Here is a 26,442-nt window from a genome sequence, read left to right as displayed (position 1 = left end):
AAATAGTGAAGCTAAGTGGGCTGAATAAGAGGAATATATCAACCTTCCTGTTTCAGCAAATTAGGAGGAGATAACTTGAATTGTGTATACTGCATTTTGTGTAGCAAGACCCTGAATTTTGTTCGTTTCATAAGTAATATTCTTTAAATTAACAGCAGATGGATTTTTTTGTCTATTTGGTCATATCTGATGCCTTTATCCAGGATCTCTTATAAAAAGCTTACATTTTTACTTCCAAATGAAAACTGAAATGAGGGCTAGACTTGGACAAGCTAGCATCATATTGTATCTATAGCAAGATCTCGCAAATTAAGATTGCTTACCATCTCTTGGAAAATTTCTACAAATATATTATCTACTGTGCAAGGCAGAAAGGGAAAAAAATCAGGTATTTGATCTCATAACCAAAATTAGTTTTTGTGTGTGTGTGTGTATGCGCAAACACTAGTAGTTGACTATACTACTTTGCCATTTGTTGGACAATATATGTAAGCATCAATTCATAATTTTATTTTTTCCTCAAATATTTATTTTGAAATGCTTGAGTATTTATTTTAATAGAAAAGAAAAAATAAATAAAATTCCTGATATCCAAAGGCTAATGAGTATGTGTTGGTTGAGTTTTATAAGATTGTGTTTTACATATTAACACAAAATTCGTATTTCAGACTTGTTTGGCACTTACCTTAAACCTCTCAACATGTTGACTTTTCCTAGAGCCACTAATGGGAATGTGCTTCCTTCTGGCTCTCATTTTCTTTGATCTCTGGCATCCCATGTCTACACCTGGGTCAAAGAGCTATTGTCCAGCTCTACAATACTTTGTGTTTTCCTGTCTTTAACGTTTAGAAAAAAAAATGTTTGTCTTTCCAGCTCCTTCCTTGCCTTCTCTCACCCCTCCAATTCCCTGGTTTCCCCTTCATTTATTAATGATCAAAATACTTCTTTCTCTGGGAGGTGAAGTCATTGACTGGATTTCATAATGGTTTCAATTTCCTGACCTTTGGGGCATAATGTAAGGCCCATTTATTTTTCCCTATCTGAGGAAATGTGAAGTGTGGTGGAAGATGTCCAAGTCCCTACACATGTATTTTTCTGCCACGTGTCGCTGTAGCTGTGGTACTTTATCACTGAACAGGGGAATTGGAAGAGAGGTATATTTCATGGCTGTGCATTTAAGAAATGGCAGTGGGGTGCCTAGGCCCAAGGGTCGGTACTGTTCCTTTAGAGGGCGTGTGCTTGTCTAAATACATTTCCGACACTCGTACATTACAGTGGACTTGTGGAAGCCTGGAGGTATTATCATATGGTAGTATTTGTTCTTTATTGCAGTGATAGTCCGAGCTGCTGACTGTAAGAAGGTGTACCAGATAGAGCCTGTGCCCAAAGAGAAAATTATCGTCCTTGTCTGCGGTCGGAACCATCACGTTCACTTATACCCCTGGGCCTCCCTGGATGGATCAGAAGGCAACTTTGATATCAAACTTCCAGAAACTAAAGGCTGCCAATTTATTACAACTGGAACACTGAAGAAAAGTTCTTCCGTTTGCTTGTTTGTGGCAGTCAAACGACAGGTTCTTTGCTATGAAACTCACAGAACTAAACCTTTCCACAAAAAATTCAGTGAAATTCAGGCTTCTGGAACCGTACAGTGGATGTCAGTGTTCAAGGACAAGCTGTGTGTTGGCTACCAGTCTGGGTTCTCTCTGTTGAACATCCAGGGAGACGGACAGTCTATAAACCTGGTAAATCCTAATGACCCCTCGCTTATGTTCCTCTCACAGCAGTCTTTTGATGCCCTTTGTGCTGTGGAACTCAGTAATGAGGAATACCTGCTTTGCTTCAGCCATATGGGATTGTACGTCGATTCACAAGGTCGAAGGTCACGCATGCAGGAACTAATGTGGCCTGCAACTCCTGTTGCCTGTAGTATGTATATGTTTTTCTGTTGCAATATCGCTGTTGCTGCTTTACTTGTCTAAAAATATTCAGCACGTATTCTATTTTGCTTTGGTATTGTCTGAACTTCTCCAGTTGAAATGTTGATGAATTAATAGGATAATGTTCCCTCCTGTTAGCATTGTTAAAGATCACCACACTTACACTTGGTGCAGAAATCCTGGATGCTACCAGAAAGAATGTTTTTTGTCACAGAAGACAGGAAGGGGGGAAACCCTAGACATAAGGCAAGATAAGAGTTTCCATGTGAAATTCATATCTGTTTGACCCAAGAGTAACCTGGATATAGGATACCAAAAGACAGATCAGTATGCAAGTTCTTTATTATAGAAATCATGGCTTACTTTGCTACAAGATTTAAAAGTAAAGTTGTCTTCTGGTTACTTTCTGCGTGCTGGGCTCAAAAAAAATTGACAAAGGTGTAAATCAGAATTCCTGACTTGCTAAGAGGGCAGGAGTCAAGAAAAATGATACTTTTGTTAGAGCTGGAGCTGGTCATAACATTTCACCTCCTTTCACTTGAAAGTTTTCCCCAAATGTGTTATGTTTTTCACCCTGGTCTAGCTCTGAGATTTGTCAGCTCTTTAGGGCAGGGCACAAATGAGTCAGCAGCCTGCTGGCAGTTTAGAAATTTTTTTCATTATTGTTTATTTTTACTATGATAGTTTTTATGTTTTATTATAAACAATATGGAGCTTAAATGTCAATGAGAATTCATTCTGAAGGACTAGGGACAGAGAGAAAGCAAGTGTATAAATACTAAATTCAAGCACGGAGTAAACTAGCTGCCCAAACTGCCAGCCCTTAATGGTTTATTTTAGTTTAATAGTGCTCGACAGAAATTGGTTGCTTGCTTTCCTGACTCAGTTCTGTACATCAGAGTTTGAACCAGGGACACCAGGAAGGGATGTAGTCAGCAAATTCACTTTCAAACAAGGCTAGCCAAAACAAATATTAGTTTTTTCCAGCAGTTTTTGTTGTATTGTATTTCAGTAAATGAGTGTAGTAGAGTGCTGTGTTACTACTTTCTATTATCATGAGCTTTTTCAGATCTTTTGCACGTTCAGTTTGCAGTTTGTCATTGACCCAGAGATAAAGTGGGGAAGATCACTTGCCCCACTGCCAATGGGTTACTTGCCTTTTCACTAGCCTACTCTTCCTGCCTCCGTTCTGGTGCTGTGTGTGTTAGTGCTGTGGGTGGCTTTTTGTCCTTTCCTCCTTAGTTACCCCTTTATGAGGACACAAAACTGGAAGAGGCATTTGGTTGTTTTTCCTTTTGCAGTTACTAAGAGGTTGGCTGTTAGATTTTATCATGTGGTGGAATTTGTTTAACTTCTAGACCTTACTGATGGGACACATTCTCCCTTTAAGACAGTAGTTCTGCAGTGCGCAGTGTGCCTTCCAGCGGTGCTGGGACGTGGGTGCTGCCATGGCCAGGTTAAAATGCCCTGCATGCCTCCTGTGGAGGTAGATCAGGAAGCAGCTAGAGCCTGTTCTCTTCCTGCAGCCTTTCCCAGTCCACCCTCACATGCTTCTCCCAGAAACAGAGGTGTACTTTGCCCACCCTTGTTTCCAGGAGAAGCATGCAGGGTTGGACCCCTGCCCTTCCTCCACCTCCTGGGCACAGGGGCGTTTGCCTAGGGCTCAAAACTCCATTAGTTATGTCTCTGTTCCTGCTTGCTTTAGGTTTATCAGGAAACCCTACAGGCAGGAGTGACAGGCAGTTCCCCGGTTGAGAGCCACCAAGGTCATCGAAGGAAGCACAACAGTGGTTCTCAACCAGGAGTGCTGCCAAATTCAGAAAAGTGCTGGAAGGTGCCCTGACTTGGGAGGAGTTGAGAGCCACTACTCTAACATTAGGGAAGGAGTCTATCTGAATATGGCCTTGACCAGGTGGAGCACAGACATCTGCAGCTGACCTGAATTAGCCCTCACATTACACTGCCTCTGGGATGCTTTGTTACTAGGGGGCTGAGAGCTAATAGCTACCCCAGGAGAGATGTGAACAGACCCCTAAGTTGCTGTACGGTGCGACAATAGCATTTCACCTTAATTCTGTCAGGGGTAATTCTCTACCAGTTGGGTGAAGTTACCCTCATTTAGGAGTTTGCATTATCTGTCTATCACTTCTTCCCCCCCACCTTGCCCCTCTACCATAGTGTTATACCAGTTACACCAATGTGTATGTGTAAACCTGTCCAGGCATTGAGTCATTTCTAGAAGATAGGGTTTGGTTCATGATAGCCATCTGTTCTAGACTTCCCTCTATTTGATTGTTCTCTTGCATAGATTCAATTATATATTAGGCTTTCCTGTTTCATTTTTCCTCTTCCTTATTTATTAAAGCAATTCTCAACCACCCCCCCCCCCCCCAAAATCGCACATGAACAATAGTAGATGTTCTTTCCAAGGAACATGGACCTTTTTCTGATGCAAGCTGCTTGGTGTCAAGATGTCCTGATTCTTTGCATTTTCCTCTGAGCTAACCTAAAGTTATTTGCTAATTGATTTGACGTTGGTTCAGAAAGAGAGAGAGAGCGAGCGAGCGAGCAAGTTTGAAAGTCCCAAGTGGTATGTTCCATTAACCTGATGGTACCTTTGGGTATATATGTGCATGTTGGTAAATTATTCAGATCAGAAGAGAGGAAATGAAAATTAAGATTGGTGGCAAAACCTTGAATGACTTGCCTCACAGATGGTGACCCTGCCACCTATGCTGGCTGTGTGTCATAAACTTGCATCATATTCAAAATGCAGCAAACTGCATCTTTATAAATAGTAACCTGAAAGAGGCTGTTTTTTCTATGGAATAGCAAGTTACAATTCTTAACACTTATTGTGTAGGCTCTAGACACCATCTTAAGATGATTAAAATCATAATATGAAGTCAAAAGCAGTGAATTTATCCAAAATATCACAATAAAGAAATATTCCAGGGTAGCAGTGGTTGTCCACAGCAAACATTTTGCTAAAATAGCATCAACCCAAGAGGGCCTATTAGAGTCTCTACCTTAAAGATGGGCAACTTTGAAAAAATGGAGACCTATTGTCTTTAATTTTTCACTCCTCTCACTTCTCACATACCACATAATTCATTAAACATGCACTGTTACAGAAGCATTGCCCAAACTCATTCTAACTCCACAGTTGCTGAGCTCCCCATTGTTTTTGTTGTTTTTAATCTGTTCCAGGTTGCAACTCTTCATATATAACAGTGTATAGTGAATACGGCGTTGATGTCTTCGATGTTAACACTATGGAGTGGGTTCAGACTATTGGCCTTAGAAGAGTAAGTCGTTCACTTCTTCTGTTGAACAACTTTCTGAATTGGCATGTAGGCTTCCCCGTGTATGTCAGATGTGGGTTGATTCTTTTCCTCCCTTTGTTTCCAAAACAGATCAGACCACTAAATGTGGAGGGCACGCTGAATCTCCTGAACTGTGAGCCGCCGCGACTAATATATTTCAAGAATAAGTTCTCAGGTTAGTAAAATGTAGATTCAAGGAATCACATTTTTTTTTAAAACAATGCATGTTGGTAGGTAGATTTTATTGTGTGAGTATTTAATGCACATGTGTGACTGCATTGTGTTTGTGGTGCAGCAGGAGCAGTCCTCAGTGTGCCAGAAACTTCTGATAACAGCAAAAAGCAAATGCTTCGAACTAGAAGTAAAAGGAGATTTGTCTTTAAGGTTCCTGAAGAAGAGAGACTGCAACAAAGGCGGTAAGAATTTACATTCTCTGCATAATTTGTACCCCTTGAAATGGAAAGATTGCAGATATTTTAAAAAATTCTATATTTGTTTCCCCCTCCCAGAGAAATGCTTAGAGATCCTGAGTTAAGGTCAAAAATGATTTCCAACCCGACCAATTTCAACCACGTGGCTCATATGGGACCAGGAGATGGAATGCAAGTTCTCATGGATCTCCCACTGGTAAAATCAGTATAATGGCGAGGGGATACTCATGTTCAGCTTTGCATGGAAAAGCTGCACAGAAAGGAATGTATAGGGTTTTAAGCATAAGCAGACAAAATCATTCACTTTCCTGTCATGACTTCAAACACTGTATGCTATTACGATGCCTAATGCTTCTAAATCCTATACAAGGAAATATACATAGCCGGCTTACAAATGGAAAGCTAGAAGAAACAAATAGCACTGCCAGGAGTTTGATAGTATTTTATAAATAATCAGTCTCTCCTCCTTCCTTTTTCTTGTTTGTCTTGTTAAAATAACAGAATGAATTTCCTTCCCCCTCATCCTCTCGACACTCTGCTCTGATATCACCTCCAACAAGCTTTGAGCACGTCTATCACATGAGCCCTATCTCTGCTGAAATCTTTCTCCAGAATGACCAGGCCTCACTGCAAGGCTCCCCTCTGCTTTCTTCCTCTTCCTCTCCCTCCTCTGCTTCCTTAGCAAGGGTAGGAGTAGCTCTAAACCTTAGGAACTGGAATGGTGTGCAGTGGCACTTTGCCAATACTAGAGCAAAATTACTGGGGGAAACTAACCCAATTGGAAGCTAAATACTAGCATGCATGTAAGTCATTGTTTACTGCTTTTCTTGTTTGTACTTAGAATTAACAAATATAACCCTTTGTCATCTGCTAAATTAAAACAAAGTTAAGTCAGAGTAAGCTGTGAACATACAGTTGTATCTCTCCTACCTTCCATTTAAAAGCTGCCAGCATTTCTCTCATCCTTCTTAGCTAGTCCAGATAAGGATAATGCATCCTTCCTCCCAGCAGGAGGAGACAGGAAAACGAAACTGGTGGTGGTGTCACTACCCCTATATAAAGGGTTTGCTGGCTCTCAGGTTCCAGTGATTCCTGTCTCCAGCAGCTGGAAGGAATTTCTAATGGCCACTTTCGGGTTCAGTGCTTTGTTTGAGGGTGTTTGAAGGGTGCGTGTATGGATGCAGTGAAGCAAGTGCAGTGGGTTGGTTTTTGTTTCTGAAACAATGCTGTGTAATCGTTTCAGAAGCAGAGTTGTGAAATTAGGTTAGAACTTCTTTTATTGGGGGGGGGGGAAAAGCCTTAATTGGGATTATCTTATTGCCAGCTAATGGTCTGCTTGGTTTCTGTTGCAGAGCGTCTTACCTCCTGCGCAAGACGAGAAAGCATGTTCCCCTGCAGCTAACCTCTCACGGCAGCAGCAGAAAAGCAAAACCTACATTTCATGGCCCTCATCAAGTAAGACTGAAAACAAGCAACACCCCCCCCTAGGTTATCGCTTCCATTGTTTCAACAAGAGGTGTAAAATGCCTTTGTTTGGTAGGTGGCAGCGATGTGGGAGGAGCCATGCCTTTGCGCAGTATGTCCGATCCTGACCAGGAGTTTGACAAAGAGGTAAAATGAAGATTGATGTTGACATTTTATAGTTTTTCTTGCCTGAGCAAGGTAGAGATGGGTTCCTCCTGCACCACCCATGTCACAAGGGCTGATCTGGTGGGAGAGACTCCCATTCTGCCTCTGCCAGAACCCCAGCTCTTCCCAGGGTTCGGGCAGTGGTGATGGTTGTTCCTGCAGCACCACCACCACTGCTAGAGCGCTGGCAAGACTGACGGCCGTGGCAGTAGAGCCCCTGCAGGGCTCTGACAAGTTGCTGGCTGGGAGAACTAACAGAGAGCCCTGCATGCCCTGCCTCCCTCCGCCCTTGGGAAGCAGAGCGGATGGCTCTGGGATTCTGGGAGGCTGTGAATGTGTGGACACTTGCTTTGTCACACTGAAACAGCATATATAGTGCAAAAAATGTAACATGTCAAAGGCATTAGAGACTAACTGATTCAGAGGCATGAGCTTTTGTTAGCCTTTGATGAAGTTGGTTGTTGCCAGGACATTGTTACCTTTTGCTACCAAAGTGAGTTATCGCTTACAAAATGTCATACCTCTGAAGCCTGCCTTGCCTTCTGCCTTCCTGATAGATGTAGCAGTATAAACAGGAGAAACTCCAGGGTCTTTCAGCAGTGTAGTGAAAGTGAGCTATTTCACCTGTATTGACCCTGACCTAGTCTTTCCTATGATGGAAATGTTAGAAACATAACTAGGAGATTAAACCCGTAGACCAAGATCTTCACAAGCGATCAGTGATTTTTGAGTGCCTAACTTTTAAAGACCTGATTTTCAGAGGGCGATTGCTTAGGTGACTGCTTCTCTACTTACCTACAAAAAATATCTGCTTCTCTTTGGTTGTACACCTCCAACCCCCGGCACTTCTGATGGTCATGGCCCAGAGTTCTGTGCTGGCTTGTAGTTGCCTTGAATAAGCCACACAGAGCAAGCATTTTAAAATTGGGATTCTGCGTGTAGGCACAAAAAGATCTTGATGTTTTTCGGCTGCTGGCCACCTGCAGATCTTGTTTTCATTGTTGTACTGTCTATATTCTAATGATTTGCTACTAATCGTAGATGCATATTCTGGTAGGACTTAAATATTTGTGTAATTATTCAGGTTTGTTCTGGCTGTCACGTAGAGTTTCATTTAAAAAGTAATACTTTATTATATGTGTAGAATAAAGCTCTAATGCTGCTTTGCAGCTTTATAGCATTTTTCCCCCACGGCTCATTGCCATGTGTCACAGCATGAATTCAATTGTTTATCTTGTCAGAATAATCTTATTATAGATGGCCTTGTTTATCTGAGCCAAGACAATCTCAGGAACAACATCATTCAAGGATGTCACCTTTCAGTCTTTCTGCTAAATATAAATTCCCCTTCCCAAAAATAACTGACAGTAGTGACAGTGGTTTCCCCATGAAGCTTTTCATTAGCCATGAATATGTGCAGTGTCAGGCCTTACAACTTGCACCAAAAGAGTAGGAAAGTAGCCAACTGGCTGCTGAGGTAGGACCAAGATCTGGAGGCAGAGTTCCAACTATCAGCAGGACATCTGGAAAACGACCACGGATAGGCTCTCTGAACTGAGTTACTCGCTGGAAGGATTCTCCAGTAAATACCTGTTACTTCTGGACCTACCTTGGCATCCCGTCTGTTTGGCATCTATGATTTTTGTCATGCAGTCAAAATACTTCGTAGTCATGCAGTCAAAATCCTGCCAGAGCCACTTGGTAAACAATTTGCAAACTGTTTAACTTCTTTCCATCTCTACTTACCCAAAAACAGAAGCATTTGGGTAGAATTATTTATATACCATATGTGCAAACAAACTCTATTTTTATCTGTTTCAGTCGCTAAAAGAGAGCTTCCTGAAAAATCCTGCATTACAGCAACTATAAACAAATTTTGCTTTTGTACAGGGAATAGCTTTTTAGTGGCTAAGGAACAGTAGTTTACAGGGGGACTTAGGAAAGGAAGGAGCAACTCCTGAGTTCTTTTTCTGACTTGTCTGGTATCAGTAAGTCATGTAAATGACTGATCCAAGCCCACTGCCACTAATGGAAATACTTGCATTAACCTCAGTTCACTTTGTGCCAGCCCCTACATTTCTCTGTGTCTCACTTGAATCAGTAAAACAAGTCCCACGCTTGCCTGCCTCATAAGTGTGTTACACAGGATAATTTGTGAAGTGCCTGGAGAGCTTCTTAGTTGCAGCATATTTTAAATAAGAAATGTAATCCTTTTTAATGTTTCTCTTTAACAGCCTGATTCAGACTCCACCAAACACTCTACTCCCTCTAACAGCTCAAACCCAAGCGGTCCCCCAAGTCCCAATTCTCCGCATAGGAATCAGCTGACACTAGATGGATTGGATCAGTCAACCTGTGACGCGTAACACTACAACTCCCACCAGTTCCGACTTTGATCATCTGCTACTCCACGGAGTATTCCAGAGCGGGGCCAAGCTGTCTCAGATGCTAGTGCCAAGGCTGATGCTGAATCTCTAGCGTTGCACAAGAAATAATTATTATGTCCAGATTGTAGATACAAAATATTGAAATGAAGAAAAACCCTTTACTACAATATAGGGATCAGGCTTTTTATGCAGAATTGTTCACTGTTCAGTCATGGTTGATTCCTTTCTGCACAGTGATGATGCAGTTACTTTGCATAGAAGCATTGACAGCCACCAGTAAATAGTCTTATTCTTATGCTGAAAAAGAAATAGCGAAGAGATGCTGATAGTGTTATTATTAAGCAGCATCAGGAATATTATTTTTCTATAGAATGATGTAATGTCTCATTAGCAGGAAATCCTTTTAGACAAAATTTGGATCTCTGAATAGGAAATACAAGCAGGTTTAGTTGCATCCTCAGATGAATATACTTTTCCCTTTTTCCCATAACTGTTTGTTCCCTAAGCCTTTAGGAGAATGGTAGGAAGCTGTAGGTTGTTTCCAACATCAGTAAAACCATCAGGAAGTCAAAGGAAAGTTGGTTATAGTATTGTGGCCTTTTAATTCATTTAGCCATTACATATTCAGCTACACAACTGTCTATCTTTCTACCGACTTACAAGTCTTGTACATAGGACTGTAACCAATAACATTTTGCCCTTACCCCGCTTTTTAGCCCCTGCCCCAGTCACAATCATTAGTCAGGGCTTTTAAAACATCAGTGATTACTGCTGTGAAAACAGATTTTACTCCTAGTTCCTGCTCTCCTCTTCTGAGAAGTTTTCTCTTGGTTTTTCAGTGTAAAGATACACTACTTTTTTCTTTTCTTTTTTTTTTTTAGCTAGCAAACGTTCTTGTGGGAACACTACCCTTGAAGTCTGCTTGAATTAAGGGATTGTATCATACTAAAACACCAGTCTTGTATTGGTAACCAAAGTGGAACGTGAAGGACGTGTAAACGAGGGTGCTGCTTTTTTTCATTAATTGTATCCTCACCTGCATGAAGACCCCATGATTATTAATCACATATTGATCATGTAGAAAAATGCACAACACACTCCTGTATATTTTGCTATGGCCCACGTGCAGTGGTGATGTTTTGCGTGTATATTTAATCTCATGCTTCCATGTATTATACATTTAGTAATCAAGGATTTGTGACCACGTTTCATGAAAAGCTTGTAATTATTTCAGTGGCTGGCATATCCAGTTTGTCATTGTCACACTAGTGTGCCTTCTGTGCCAATTCTATGACAGTTGGATGTCACTTATTTAAAATTTGGTTTAAATGGGCAAATGATATTATACCGATGGCTAATGTTCTTTTCTGAAACACTGTATAGGACGTGCACTTACTTAGTTTAAACTGAGTGTTCTAGTCAACATTTAATCCTGTTTCATTAAGTGTTTGACAGTACTTGCTTTCTCTCAGATTATCGATAAAGGGTGCTCACTTAGAGCTGGACACTACTGCTTTGGGGGTTTTCTGGTTTTTACTTTTTTAATGTAAGTCTAAGTCTTTGTAATTATTGAATTGTGAGAACATTTTTGAACAATTTACCTGTCAATAAAGCGGAAGAGGGAGGTTTTAAAGTTCATACTGGTCTGTCTTGACATGTACAAATGCTTTTACCAGGTTCATTTCATAATAAACTCACCGTGTTTAGTTGAAGCGTTCATCACCAACCAAATTATTTTTTTTTTTACACTCCATTCATGAGCAATATGAGATCAGGGTGCACTTTTGTGCAGACAGACTCATTCAATAGCAAAGAGAAACCTTTGCAATTTGGTCTTCAAGGATTGTCATTTAATTCAGACTCTGACTCATAGTAGGTTATTTGCAGTGGTTTATAACAACTGTTTGTTGGCGGCTGAAGTGCCAGTGAAGGGACAAGGGATCTGTTCAGATACTTTCCTTAATGGATGTTACGTATGCAGTAAAGCCGTAAAGACCCTGAAAGAACCGGCTTGCTTAAAGCACTCGTTCCAGAGGAAACTAAAATACATTTATGGCAATATCAAGCATGGGAATTGAAATGCCTGGGCTGAAGCACCATGGTTTTAATCAGTCCTCTGGTGCCTGGACACAGAGGGGATTTGAACAATGTTTAGTCTTAAAATGCCACATATGCTGCTTTGCCATTGAGCACCACACAGCTGGCGTTTGAGCTGAAACCTCGTTTTCTTTTCCATGTCCGTTCTGGAGTACAGGGCCGTGCGCTTCCTCTGCACTTCAGAGGAGCCCTCAAATAGTGTTGACTTCCCCCTACTGTTCACCAGCATCCTTCCAGCTGAGTAAGCCTGGCTGGACCTCTGCTTTTGAACACTGCTGTTCCTCAATCGGGCTGAAGGATTACTGGGTCTCTTGCATGCTGCAGCAGGGCAGTGCCTTGAGACTGGCGCTCCAGTACAGAGAGAGTGCACATGCGTGGTCCACCTGGGAAGTGCATGACAGCGGATGGGAATGTAACAAACTGGACATGCAGGAAGCGTTCAGACAGGTTTGTGTCTGGTTGTGGGGAGTTACACATCCATGATTTGTCATGCCAATTTTTCTGTGTGTATTGAAGGCCGAGTAGGGAAGTGAAGGTGCAGCAGGGTCAAATACACAGCATTTGCTCCAATACAAAGGCCTGGCTCAATTTTAAGCATGCTGGGAAGTGATCAGAAATGAGTGAATTACTTCAGTATTGAAAATATCCCCCACTTTCTATCCTACTCAGAAGAGGCAGCCCTTCTTTCTGTTGTGTCCCTTCCCGCTAAAATAAATGACTTCCTGGTTCTCATCTCTTGCTAATTAAGGGATTGTCTTTAAAACATCAAAATAACTTCATGTAGAATTTGTGGGATGTCAGTGCAGCAGCACTAGGGCTTAATCTCCGAAGCTCTGGTCCAGGTAGGATGTTACCAACCCTGGAAAGCCTGAGAAAAATATGCTGGTTGGCATTTGAGTGGTTGATCCTTGCACTGAGATCAGGTTTTCAAAGGCCTCAGGTAGCTAGTGCCAATGAGGGCTCTGATGTGGAGAATTTCCTACCCAGAGCAACATGGGGACCAGACCTTCACTTTAGTAAAGACGCTGGGGTGGTCACCTGCTCAGCTCCAGTTGCCTGTAATGTCTTGTGTTGCTAACGATCCAGTAACACAATCCCAGCTGCAGAGCAGGTATCCTAAGAGCAAACTACTACTTAGTTATGAATAGCCCCTGGGAGGGGGTGAGAATACTGGCACGCTCCATCTGCAGTGTGTATAACACAGAAGTACATACTTCATCTTTGCCCCTGGAATTTGAGAGCTCATAAAAATTAGGTTTGCTCATGATGAGCTGCCCAGGGTTAGACTGCCTTAAGGTGGGTGGGGGGTGCTTAGGTCTCCTGCCACCTGGTGCAATTGCTCCGAGTGCCCAGGCTCCTCCAAAACACACTGGGGCGATTAGGTGCTTCAAACCAGATGTTCAGAAACCAGCAAACGGAGTAGGCTTTATGCCCCTTCTGTAGGAGTTTCATCTCCAACTGGAGGGAGGCATTGCATCTGTCCCAGGAGAAATCCAACAGCTGCCTTTTTAGCCCTAGCTATCAGAAGAGTGAGAGCCCTGCCTGAGCACCCCGTCCAGCTTCATAGGGTGCTCTCCTGGGAGGGAGGGAGGCACCTTGGTTGACCCCCTCCCCTGCTCCTTTGCTGAGGGGTGCGGACCTGGGTTTCCCAACTCACCGGGTTACAGGACAAGGCGTGCTAGGTCTGCCAGGGCTGTTGTGATGTGGGTGCTCTAGGTCCTGTGCCCATTGTGCCAGGCTCCACAGGGGGCAGAGGGAGAAGAGCCCAGTCTGAGTCTTGCTGGCGCCTCCGGTGTTAATGAAGTGCCGCACAGCCAGCAGCAGAAGTGCAGGTGCCAGCAAGGTCGCAGCTGGGCAGGGGTTAATATGTGACTGCCAGTGATGCCAACACCCTAGGGCTAAAGGCCTGAGGGGCAGGTTGGCAAAGTGCCCATCAAGCTGTGAGCAGGATGGGGGTTGTCATGACAGACATGAGAGCTGCAGTGCAGCCGTTCGGCCAGACGAGGACCACAGCGGCAGGAGCCAGCTGGCTCCTGCAGCCCCCTGGGGGGGTTTGCTTGGCTGCTTTCTTTTCAACCCCACCAGCATGCGAGGCCTTGCCCTGCACCAGCGCAGCAGGTGCCCAGCCGTGGCCCCCCTGCCCCCCTTCTGCTGCTCTAACGTCTGTCCCCTCACAGGCGCCTTCCCGGGCTGCGCGCCTGCTCCATGCCGGGGGCACGTGCTGCTGTGTCTGGGCCTGCTCAGCCCTGGCCTGCTGCAGCAGGAAACTCCAGGCAAAAGGGGCTGTAACGGGTGCTGACGTGCACGCTGCAGCGACGAGCTTCTCGACCGCCACAGCATCTGTCTCACTGCAGTGCAGCCGCTCCATGCCAGGGAAGCGCCGTATCTCGGCTGCTGCCATCTCCTGCTAAAAAGGAAAACAGTTGTTCGGGACCATGTGTCCCTAGGTGCCCGGATTTGCTGAGCGTGTCTGGGCCCAGGCACCAAACCACGCTTCCCTCTGGCACGCCTGTGAGGAGCTGCTCAGCGCCCGCTCGCAGCATTGCCACCAGCACCGCGGGCAGCAACCTTTAGGGCCAGAGACAGCGATGGTGCGGGGGGAGAGGTTGGGTCAGAGCCGGGGAGGGTGCCTTGGTGACAGTGGAGGCACAGGGGCCATGGTGTTAGCACCAAGCCACCACCACATTTTCTGCTCAGCAGCACAGGAAAGTGAGTGCAGCTGAAGCCCCACTGCCAGGAGCCGGATCCCACGGCTCCAGGGGGCCACATCCAGCCCACAGGCTGTCAATAGCTGACCCTCTCGGCTAGGGGAGATGTGCTGGTTGATGCCTGTTACTACCATGAGTGCTTTTTTTTTTTAACTGCTGGGCACCAATGGCTCCAGAGCTTCAACCATTAATGCTAATGTATTTTGCATTAGTCTGTCACAGTGGGAGCTCCTACCTCCCAGCATCAAGAGCTAAACAAAGCTGTCGGGTACCCAAATGTTGCCCGAGCAATCCCAGGAACCTTGTCCAAGCCTAATTAATGCACTGATTAGCAAGGCAAAGCTGGGGGGAAAAAAAAAAAAATCCAATTACACCCTCCCCGTCCCCTTCTGTGCTGTTTCAGCAGACTCCCGCAAGGTTAATGAGCCCCTTGGTGCTGCCCTTCGTACACCGTGACCCATGGTGGGTGCATGTGGCACGGCCTGGCCCTGTACACTGGTCCCAGCCTCAGGGCACTGCCCCAAAACCTCCCCTGTCTGCCGCACCCTCTCTGGGCTGTTTGCACTCACAGACACAGGCTCTGCCTGCATTAAACCCACTCTTGCAGCCAACCCTGTGCATCTCATACATTTGGCATAAATCCTGGCTCAGGCAGGATCACAAGCGGCAGCCAGGCCTAGTGCTGGGAACACACCGCACTGTGTCAGTGCAGGGTCTTGCGAGCCCAAGGGGGCAACTGGAGCAAGCGAGACCCCCCCCCTTGCCTCCAATGTGTGTGCTTGCTGCTGGGCCTTGCGGGGATGAAAGGAAGGCTCACCGCTGGTAACACAGTCCTGCCAGGGCTTGGCTGGACGAGGCAGGCAGTGCTGGGGCTGAGCTGTGAGTTGAGCTGATTGCAGCGGAGACATGTCATCTTGCTGCCATCTTGTGCACCGAGCCACAGCAGCGTTGGGTTGGTGTCCCTGGGGCCCAGGCACGGGCATGACTCTGGCTCTTGGTCTCATGCCACACAATAGCTTTGAGCACATCCTGCCCTGGGCCCAGCAGCAAGGCAGGTCAAGGGACAGCACCATCCTGCAGTAGCTCGGTCGGTGAAAGCACAGACAGCTCAGGTTTCCCCTCTCCCGCCTGCCACTGGTTCTTTGGAAATGCTTAGTGCCTGCACAAAGTGGGGGGGGGGGGGGGGGGGGGGGGGGTCTTGGCACTGACATGAGGCAGGCAGAGCCCACCAGCTTCAACAGTGCCCCACAGCTGGGCTCGTCCCCTCCCTGGGCTATTTGGATCCTGCTGGTCCCTGCCCCAGCAATGCACACATCTGCAGAGAGCCCTGCAGGAGGGCAGCTGCTCCTGCCACAGCTGCTTCCCAGTCAGCCACCACAGGAGGGGGACGGGGCAACTGCATCCAGCTGTGGCAGTAGAACTGGTGCATGTGGCACCCTCAAAAGGGTCTTGTGTGCAGCCCTGTTGAGAGCCCCTAGCCTAGCTGTCAGGTGCAGCCCCCGGAGCATCCCTGCACCCGCGTCCCCGTGGCCCTCACAGCCTGAGGTCTTTGCCAAGGTTACTCAGGACACTTGTGTCAGTAGAGGCTGCCAGGTCCACCCCCGGGACCCAGTCTTGGGCAGGGGGCAGCGGGGGGGCCTTGCTGCCTGGTGTAGGATGCAGGCAGACTCATTCAGGCACTCGTGAAAAATCTGCTCTTGTAAATTAACGTCCTGCGCTCCAGCATACGGTTACCATGGCATCTGTAATTCAGTGGCTACAGCAGCAGGGAGACGGCCAGGTGCTTGCTGGCCCCGCTGCCCAGCGCGGGGCTGGGCCAAGAGCTAGGCCTGGCATTGCTCAGCACTTGGCACATGGGTTTGGCCCTGCTCTGCAGGAGGGCACACGCACAGCACCTTGTTTTTGCCTGCGCTCCCTGTGTTGAGGTGCCTGCTGTTTGATGCCCTTGTGCTCTGCTGCTGAGCTTTTCCTGCTGAGATTATTTAGCTTAGAAATGTGTCTCACGGTGATTCTTTTTTCCCACTGATGCTGACAAAGCCCTACGGTACTGCCATCGAGCCAGGCTTGGGGATGTGTCCTGACCGCTGGCAGGCAGGGAGTCAGGCCTAGCCGCTGTCCCTGCCCCGCCTGCCTTGCGGTGCTGCTGCGTGCTTGCCATTACAGCGCGGGTTCCCGCCACTCCACTCCTGGTCTTGTTTCAAGACAGAGAGTGGCTCGGCACACGTGGGCAGGAAGCGTTCGGTACCAGGGGCTTGTGTCCTTGGGGAGAGCCCTTGCCACTTCCACCACACCGAAGATCACGAAAAGGCAGCTGTAGGGGACTCGGGTTAATTCATCCATGGCCTCAGACCTCCCCATTTGTCACCTCCTGTCCTCCCCCCGGCTCTGCTGCCCACCACCTAGTTGTACTTGCTGTGTCTGCTGTGTCTGGCTTCCAGGGAGTGTTGCTAGGTGTGAAGAAAACGAAACACCCTGCCTAGCCCTTCCTTCCCATCCATTTTTTTCCTACTCATGCTCTCCGACTTCTCTTTCTGGCTCACAGACAGAAGTTGCTCCTCCTTCAGGGCTCGTGAAGCTGCCATAAAATGCAGAAGGGAGATATTTGGGACCTAGTCCCTCCCATAGAGCCATGGTCCATTCAGAAGTGTAGGACATAGCACCAAAGGTAGTAACCCAGGCTGGGGCGTGTAGGCAAAGCCATGGTGCCCCCATACCTTGGCCCAAACCTTGCCCTGTTCATGGCAGTGTTTGAGGTGAGTGAGCCATTGGGCACCAGGCTACATTTGGAAAGTGCTTGGTCTAGGAGTGAAACACATTGACAGGCAAATTCAATTTTGTCTGACTCTCTTGTGGGCCATTATCCCAGAGACACATGTAATGCATTTAAATGCTGTATATCAGCTGTCACATTTTGTCAGAGGCTGAGATATATGCATATACATACACACATACAGAGAGAGAGAGATGAGTTCTAAGGCCTTGGAAAAAAAAAAGGATAATGTCTTCCAAAGACGAAAACAAAACAAAACAAAAAGTAACATAGCTCCTCCTGTACGGTACCTGCCAACAAGCCCTACTGAAAACCCAGTAGATTGCAAATTTGCAATCATTTGCATATATTTCCATGCGTTCAGAATCCAGTGCCTACTCATTTAAAAGTTATTCTGTAACGAATTCCCACTAAGGGAGGCTTGTTGCACTAATTTGTGGAGTGCTCAAGGCATGTGAGAGAGGCCACAGAGAGAAATGCAAAGCTAAGTCGTACACTTCCACACTGTCAGGCCTAGGGGCCGTGTTTGTTATGCAGGCGGTCAAATGAGCTTATCACAAACATCTCTTCTGGCCTTAAAAAAAAATCAATGACTAGATGCATTTCCACTTATTGCTCCTGGGTACATGTCATAAGTAGATAGGGACAGGATGTGCCTCTTAGTCCTATCTCTACTTTAGCTCTGAACATGTCCTTAAATGTCATGTAGGAAGCAAATGCTCCAGACTAGTGTTCTCCTACGACTCCTCTATCTTCCTGATAAACTATTTGCTCTCTCACCTCGGGGAACAACATGACAAACACAAAAGCAGCTCCAAGACGTTCTCATAACAAATGTCAAGCTTGACTAAGAGGAAAGGCAAAACCCACAATGTGACAACATTTCAATAGAAAACAGGGAGAGGAATATTTGCTCAGGTCTTGTGCAACCATCTTGGGGGGGTGGGAAATAAGATTCAGATATTCAAAGTGATGAGCACAGTCAGGGAACCAGAAGATGACTCAAATGTTTTCCTACCAGGGCTGCTGCTTCAGACGTACACGCAAACCACTTGCTGATTGCATGTAAGAGCTTTCTGCATCGAGCTCGGCACTGGAAAACAACAGAGCGGCTGGCTGAGTGTTGTTTTAAACTGGACTCCAGCACCAAAACCTGTGGAAGCACTTAGGGATGGCTCAGGAGTGGCATGTGCACGTCACAGGACGTGACTCTTCTACTCTCTTCAGCACCAGTGAGGCCTCACCTGGAGTGCTGTGTCCAGTGTTGAGCACAGCAGTTCAAAACAGAGGTGGCCAAATTGGAAATTGTTTAGAGATGAACACAAATGATTAGAGCTCTAGCAAACAGGCTGTACATAGAAAGGTTAGATGAATTGGGTTATTTACTCTGGAGAAGAGGGGCATTTCTACATGAGACGCTTACTGTGCAGTAGACTAATTAGCTCCACAGTAACTGTCACACATCTGCACGTGCGCTCCTATTAGACTGGAGTAAATGAATTAACTCCACAGCAGGATAGCACTAATACAATAACTCCACAGCAGGCACATGTAGATGCTGACAGGGATGGCTGGGGCATGAGGGTGCTTCAGTGTGGGAGCTGAATGATGGCCAGCCCCGCACTGGGGTACCCTTGTGCCCCGGCCAGCCTGCCCCTCTGTGGCACATTGGGCCAACAGGGAGCAGCCCCAGACTGGCAGATTGATTCCCCAGGACTTCTCCGACCCAGCTCAACATGCTGCAGGCCTTGGCGCACATTCAAACAGCATGCCTGGGAGCAACAAGCTCCAGAGTTAATTGCTTCACATTAATTGCACATGTAGATGCCCAAGGAGGCTGAGGAGAGGCTTGCTAATGGTTTTCAAATACATAAGGGCTTTTTATAAAGAGGATAAGGGTCAACCACTCTGTGTCCAGAGAGGACAGGACAAGAAGTAACCATCTTAAATTGAAACAAGAGAACTTTAGGTTGGATATTAAATTTCTAACTGAGGGAGGTGAAGCATGGGAACAGGCCACCTAGAAAGGCTGTGAAATCCCACCCTATGCAGGTTTTATGTGCAGGTTAGAGCAGGGCTGTCCAACGTCTGTGCAGCCGGGGGCTATTCCAACAGGGGTCACATGCCACACAGGTCGCGCTATCGCAGGCCTCAGGCTCCGTGGGCACCCCAGCCTCACCTTCAGCTCCCCACCTGCAGGCTTCCTTGTTGCACCATGGTGGGCAGAAGCCCACACTGTGGTCTGTGCCATGCTGCTCCACACTGCCCTTGGGGCAGTGCCAGGACTTGGAGCTGGAGAAGGGAAGGGAGCCTGAAGACCCCCAGTTGCTGCTGCTGCAGCCAAATCAATGCAAAGAGCAGTGGCTGAATGGCACAGCCATGGGTTCGATAAACATGGTCTAAGATGGTCGTGATCTTGCCTTGAACAAGGTACCTCCTGAGATACTGTCCAGTCCTATTTTTCTATGATTTTGGTTAAAACAATTCCAAAGGCATAGACTACTCTGGAGATGCAAAGTATCTGGAGATACTCTACCTTGTACTGGCATACAACCACTTTAACAGCACATAGTAACACTGCTGCACAACAGCGTAGGATAGGAAGCGAAGAAAGCACACAGCTGACACTACAGAGAAGATTGTCAGTGTCTGCCTGGCCAAGTTATATTTGGTATAAGCTAAAATGTGAATTTAAGCTTATACTTTTATACCAGTGTGACCCCAAATGGACATACATGTGGATACAGGTGTGACCTGTTTCTCTTACACCATTTCAGAAAAAGTTTAGATTAACTAGCGAAATGTCATTCTTATTTTGGAATCAGTGAGTACCCACAGTGGCACAGACCACCATGACTATCCCTTTACAATGGGTAATATTTAGGTCAGGTGAAATCAGGTTCCAGGCTCACAGTGGCCAAGCTGGTATGAATCAGTCTGTGCTGATTTCAGTTTCATCATATAAAGGGTTAAGAAAATAAACCCCACTGTCTTTATTAGGCATTTCCTTCATCACTTCTTCTGCTGAGCATGCATCAGATAACTCCTACAAGAAAAACAGAGAGAAAGCATGAGAGGAGAATAGTGAGGAAGAACAAGCTCAAGCCATTGCAACACAGAGCAAACGTGAGCCTGGTGACACGGTGGGTGTGCGCCTGGCAGATATCGTACGCAGGAATTGCCAGATTCAGAATCCTGCCTGGCCCAGGATCGGGCCTCAAACAGTGTCTAGTGGCAGAGGGTTCAAGAAATGCCATAGCTGACTGTTATGGACTGAAGAACCCTTAGAAGAAGTTTCCCCTCGGATCCTTTTGGCTGGGCCAGGGTGGCTGTACACATGGAAGTAAGGGACATCATTCTCTCCAAAACATCTCTACCCCAGCACTGTTTCACCACTTGGCATCCAGAAAATGAAAAGCCCCAGCTATGCTTTGAATGGAGAGTTCCAGCCCAGCTTCCCACAGCTGGTAACTCAGAGGAGCAGGTTTCCCAGCCCACTTGAGCCCCAAATGTTGGATATACCCAGGTAGCCTGAAATGCACTCAAAACACAGGCCACCTGCTCCTTTTCGTGTGTAATGTGAGAACACAAGTCCCACACTGTGACAAGCTTCTGGCTGCAGTACAGCCACTGAGCTGTGCAGCAATCTGCAGCAAGGATGACCTCAAGAGCTTCCACTACCACAATAGCGCAGGGCTCTTTTCCTTGAGTGAAGGATGAGACCCCCTTCGTGGCGCACAGGATGTCCACTGTTGCAGCTTTCAGGGACTAGACTCCCACATGCTGAGCTGGTCCTCCATCCCATGGGCTCCTCACCCAACACAGACAAAAGGTCCAGTCACCCAGCCAGGCCTCCAGAGGGTATGGCCGCGGGTAGGACTGGCAGTGTGACGCTCTGAGCCAGGGAAGAGAGAAGAAAGTGAGGGCACGTACCATTTTGCTTGTCGGCGTATCGAACATGGGGTTGTCAAACCCTTTGTCACCAGGTTCTTCCACAGACTCCTGGTTCCCCATTCTGTTTTGCAGCATAGCCAAGCGAATGGATGGTAATCTGGGGGGAAACACATCTTCAGCTCAACAACATGAACCCTCTTAACGCTGACAGCTGCTGTTGCAGCTCCTCTGGTGACCTGGTTTTCCTTCACATGCCAGGTAGAACAGTATGCTGCCCCTCCTCACACCTCCCCGCCCCCAGAAAATGGTTGTAGTTGTCATTTGAGAAAACTGGATGCAGCAGGTCTGAGCCATTGTGCCTGAGAGGAAGGAATTATTCATCAGGCAGAAAGTTAAGAAAGAAAAAAAACCCCACTTAATACAATTATTAATTTTCCCCTCTTGTGCTAACATGACCATTTACACTGAGAAGGCTTGAGCCAGCACCTCTTCAAATCAGTAACCTCTGATTATTAGGTGCCATAGAACCTAGGACCTTCACTCCCGGTCTAGGACCCTATCGTGCTCGGTACTAGAGATCGGTAGAGAGCCTACCATGATCTCGACTGTGGCCAGTACACAAGTGAGCAATGGCTCTGCTTTCACAGAATTGGTCTTAATATTTTATGTTAGAAGCAAGCCTCAAGGGTGCCTCAAGGGAATCAAACTCCCTCTCTCAACTTGTTAGTTAAGCAGTAGTTAGAATATTGGGGTGGTTTTGTGACTATGGCTTCCCTTAGGGTTCAGGGTACTTTATCTGGTAGTAGCAGCTTCTCTTCACAATGGATCCAGAGCATCGTCACCATCGTGGGAAGACCTCTCAGAGCCTGTAGCTGACCCTTTCACTTTCCCACTTTTGCATATCCAGCAGCAAGGATACAAATGCCAAAATGGCACTTGTTCCCTGGCTGGAATTCAGCCCCTGCAGTGGACAAGAACAGCCAAAGAGAAGGGCTTGTTCTTGGATTCAGCCGCATTTTTATTACTTCATGAACTTTCACTCAGCACAGTGAAAAACTCATTTTGAAGGCCTGTCCAGCTTCCAAACTAACGTCACTGGGAGATGAATAATTGAGTCACAATTATGGGGTTTGGAGTTTTATTTAGAAATTAAACGAAGCCGCTATTTTATTGCTAGGAAATGCTAATCATCTTGATGCTTGTCAAGTAGCAAGAAAAACAAATGGTGCCTGCAAGCTGGGCTCAGTGATAAAAAAATGACATTAATGAACTGGAAAAGCAGAAGCACCCTGACTTGGGAGCTTTGACTTTCCAGCTGCCTGGACACAGCCAGTGTCCACAGTGACCGTGTCCTTTGGGATGCAACAGCAGCCTAGCTACGTGGGTCTTCTTCTGGAAACTTTGGCCTCATTGACACCTATCTATGCTGTCATCTTTAAAGTGATAGCTCTTCCCATTTAGATCAGCATAAAAATCCCTAATGCTGGTTCAGTTCACCCCGATTTGGTGGCGTGAAATAAGCTCTACTAGGATACAGGTGCTGCTACTGGTGGCTGTATTGAGAAGAGGAGTCTTTCATCAGCATAACTATGTTGGCAAGATCTCACCCATTCCCAGACCGGTTATGTTGGTAAAAAAATGCAAGTGTACACCAAGCTTTTTATGTCTCTGACAGTGGCTTGTGGGACAAATACTTGGAGAACATGCTGGACAACAGCCCAGCCTTTAGTTCCTGCCCTGAACTAGTACAAACACATACTACAGTGCTCCCAGAGATACTTCACAAATTGCTGTGATGTTGGCATTTTCCTCTTCTCTTCCTGCCCTCTGTTCTGTAGTATCAAACACATCCAAATAAGTGCAGCTCTCCCCAGTTTGTAAACACACAGTGATGTGTTCAGCAGGCCACATATGCAATGACTGTTACCCCTTGCTTTGCTAGAAAGTAATCTCCAATAAAGGATGAGCAATTGAAATTAATTGCTGGCCAAGAGATCAGTCAAAAAACCCCAAGTCATACTCCTCAATCTGCAATCCTCAAAAAGCAGTGAGGTCCCACAGCAGCTGTCCTCACTCAGGTGCTCAGTGGGTATCTGGAAAGCCAGGCCAAGCCCATCACTGTCTCACTCACCACTTGTAAAGCTCTGAGCAAAGTTGTATGAGAGATGATTAATAAATAAGGTGATACTGTAAGGCAGGATGTGGTAGTTTTTTTCTCTGCTTTGCAATTCTCTTTCATGACTATGAAGCTGCAGAACAAATATTTACAGCTGTTTTTGCACATTAATATTTAACAATGGGCATGAAGCAGGTGATTGCAATTCTCCATCCAGATGTAAGGCTGCAAGCAAAGGGTTACGAGCAATGAGTAATTGTGTGGCGTGGAACATGGACAGGAAACCAGTGTGACGGGTCTTTAGCTGCAGTCCAGGAGTACTTGGCGCAGGAAGGGAAGGGAAACTTGGAGTGAGCTAAGAATTCCCCTGAGGGAGGACCACCGTCAGTCTAGCTGGTTCCTGGCTGAGTCAGTGGTCTGAAGGCTGCTGTCATTTATGTCAGTTTCCAACAGTGACACAGCACCAAGCATTGGTGGGATGAAAGACCACCCAGACAGAACTGTGTACCAGGTTGCAGGGATGGGCTGTGGTGTTGGAGCTACCATCTCCCCAAAGAACTCCCCTACCCCATAGCTTGGAGGCCAGTGTTAGGGCCACATGGCTCTGATGGATCAGCATGAAGTTGCTCTAATGAAGGGCAGGCACTGGGACTACAGCGTTCGTTTCAGGTGTCAGTGAGGTGCCACAAGACCACAGAATCTAGTCCAACCTACTTATTAAGATTCTTTATCACTCAGCAATGTAATAGGAGTGAAGGCTCTGGACCTACCTTATGGTGCCTTTCCTACAGAGAAGCACCGTTACTCCAAACACCAGCAGACCAAGAAGCAGACCAAAAACAACCTCCACAATAGTACGGCCATCCACACTGTGACCTACTAGTGTGCTCGAAATAGCTTCTTGTACATTATCAATCACAATGCCAAAGGATGCACCTGATGCATGAGGAAGAAGAAATAGATGGTAGATTCTCTGACATAAGTTTATACAATACCATTCACCCTCAGCCCAGCCTGCCCTGAACTGGTACGAATATATACCGCAGGGTTCCTAAAGATACTCTTAACAACTCACTATGGTAGTGGCCTGGCCCCAAACATGGGCATGAATAAATAGGTAGTGCTAGAGCTATGTGAAGTCAGTCATTTCAGCATACAGAGGGTTGTGAGAAACGTCTCTTCAGGTCTGGTTAGCGTGGCCATGCGCACACACGCACAACTCACTTCACAAGTAAGGTTGAACACATCCAAGTGAGACCCACTCCAAACCTTCCAGTTTCAGGTAGGCTAAGATTTATAAAGAATGTAAATCTAAAATTAGGCTCCTGAATGCACCATTAGGCTTCTAAAAAAATGGCCTGGTCTAAATTTCAAATTTAGATAGAAAAGTTCTTCAGTATCACAGCTGTTTGAAATCTCTATTGCACAGGCAGTGTTAGCTGTACTTAGGCTGTACAACCCTACGGGGGACCCAGTTATACAAGGGTAAGCATGCCCAATCTCCAACAGTGGAGCAAAAATCCATGAGGTTTGGGAAATGCTGTCATACAGGGATAGGCTATCTGGGCATTAGCACCTTTAGCCCTTCTGACTGTATCTGCCTAAGGGTTGTACTGATGTAACTGTGCTGCTACACTGGTGTAGCTAAAGCAGTGCAGGTTGTATGTAGGTAAGATTGGAAGGCTCAGTGAATGGCATGATTTTGTGTGGGGCTACTCTTGTATGTTCATAAGCCCAGTTTTAAACTGCTACAAGCATGCCTCCTTGCCATATAGCTAAATAATCATAGATGTGCCCTCTGTGCAGATAAGCCACTGGGGTGAGATCTGTTGACCTAGGCTAGTGTCTGCAAAGCATGGTGAAGCTGAAAGTTGTTAAGCACGAATGCAGGAAGTGCCCCACACGAGCTAGTGGACACTGATAAATATACTGTCACTTGATTTTCTGCAACTTGCATTAGAGCAGGGGTCAGCAACCTATGGCCAGATCCAGCCTGCAAAGAGATTGGGTCCAGCTCATGATGGCCAACTCAGGTGCTCACAGCAGTTCCAGGACCTCAGTCCCCTCATACCTCCACCTTGTGTGAGATGCCACTGCTGTGGGAGGTGGTGTCAGCATGGGTAGCAGAGGGTTATCACTGGGGAGTTAATGCAGCCCCTCTACTGCAGCCACTGGTTTGCTCACCACTGAATTTGCCTTTGCCAGTTGTTACTGGTGACAGCATTCAGGACATTAGGTGATGGGGGTGAGCCCCACTATCAGCAGCCACTGCATTAACCCTGGGGCTGCTGGCTGCACTGATACCTCCCCTGCTGTGGCAGGGCCTCTCAAGGTGGAAGTGGAGGAGTGAGGCAGATGAGGGGATGGGAGCTACTGGAGCACAGTCCTCGCACTGTGTCATTAGCAGCACATTGGAGGGGGTTGTCCACTGGGGAGATCAGTGGCCTGTGATGGTGGCCAGGTCACATGTGGTGGGCCACCAAGATTAAAATATTGCCAACCCCTGTCTTAGAGCACCCTACGGTATCTGGGCAAGTATGTACAGTAGGTGACTGAGACCAGTTACCATGCTCTGCTATGTCACTCATGATGTCCTCAGCCAGCTGTTCAGCATTAGTCCCCATCCGTGACCCAGCTTTATCGTCAATTAGCACAATCTGGATGACTGGAACTGAGCCCCGCGGTACAAGTCCCAGAAAGCTCTGCCCTTTCTGCACCTTGGATATGGCCATCTGTACACCTGCGTATTTGGGCTTTTCATGCCAGGAAAGACACAGAAAATGCATTAGGTCGTCAGGCAGAGTTGACTGGGACATCTCTATAGAGAGCTATGATAGATGCACCAATAAGCACTGTCTATAAATCTTAATGTAAGTATCATTGAAGAGCTGCTGTTGCCATGAATCGCACATCACTACTGCATTCTCAGAGTGACATGGTTTATGCCCCCCTTTTCCCTCTAGGCCTGTGAGCAGCACACGGCAGGGGCAAATATCAAGGCAATATAGTCAGTGCTGGGTTTGTATGCAGGAATATTGCTCCCCTACAAATCAACAGGAGGTGGATCTCTCCATCTGGCCTCTGTAGAAGTACACACAGTGCTTAGCACACCCCTTAAATAACATATGGATATTCAGATGGTCA

General features: G+C 46.4%; 2 protein-coding genes across 5 annotated transcripts in view; one reads left to right on the top strand and one right to left on the bottom strand.

The window, feature by feature from the left end:
* Nucleotides 1-11,425, top strand: part of CDC42BPB (CDC42 binding protein kinase beta) — a 127,971-nt gene extending 116,546 nt beyond the window's left edge. For 2 of the 4 annotated variants that reach the window (XM_059723250.1, XM_006276254.4), the window contains 8 exons: nucleotides 1,333-1,929; nucleotides 5,151-5,248; nucleotides 5,357-5,441; nucleotides 5,565-5,682; nucleotides 5,776-5,893; nucleotides 7,050-7,152; nucleotides 7,238-7,308; nucleotides 9,561-11,425. In XM_059723250.1, coding sequence (XP_059579233.1) covers nucleotides 1,333-1,929; nucleotides 5,151-5,248; nucleotides 5,357-5,441; nucleotides 5,565-5,682; nucleotides 5,776-5,893; nucleotides 7,050-7,152; nucleotides 7,238-7,308; nucleotides 9,561-9,692 — 1,322 coding nt within the window. In that variant the 3' untranslated portion in view covers nucleotides 9,693-11,425. Of the gene's footprint in view, nucleotides 1-1,332; nucleotides 1,930-5,150; nucleotides 5,249-5,356; nucleotides 5,442-5,561; nucleotides 5,683-5,775; nucleotides 5,894-7,049; nucleotides 7,153-7,237; nucleotides 7,309-9,560 lie in introns of all 4 variants that reach the window. The other 2 variants (XM_014596424.3, XM_014596423.3) reach the window with 1 other exon arrangement.
* An 8,497-nt stretch (nucleotides 11,426-19,922) lies between these two features.
* The window catches only part of AMN (amnion associated transmembrane protein), a 53,734-nt gene continuing 47,214 nt past the window's right edge, over nucleotides 19,923-26,442 (bottom strand). The window contains exons 9-12 of the mRNA XM_006276258.3: nucleotides 25,865-26,051; nucleotides 24,069-24,234; nucleotides 21,222-21,339; nucleotides 19,923-20,334 (exon numbers count right to left, since the gene is read on the bottom strand). Of these exons, the coding sequence (XP_006276320.1) occupies nucleotides 20,221-20,334; nucleotides 21,222-21,339; nucleotides 24,069-24,234; nucleotides 25,865-26,051 (585 nt within the window). The 3' untranslated portion in view covers nucleotides 19,923-20,220. The remainder of the gene's footprint in view (nucleotides 20,335-21,221; nucleotides 21,340-24,068; nucleotides 24,235-25,864; nucleotides 26,052-26,442) is intronic.

Source organism: Alligator mississippiensis, chromosome 2 (genome assembly GCF_030867095.1).
Source record: "Alligator mississippiensis isolate rAllMis1 chromosome 2, rAllMis1, whole genome shotgun sequence".
NCBI classification, from domain to species: domain Eukaryota; kingdom Metazoa; phylum Chordata; order Crocodylia; family Alligatoridae; genus Alligator; species Alligator mississippiensis.
The sequence above is the reverse complement of the archived record's forward strand: the minus strand, read 5'-3'. Positions and strand labels throughout refer to the sequence as shown.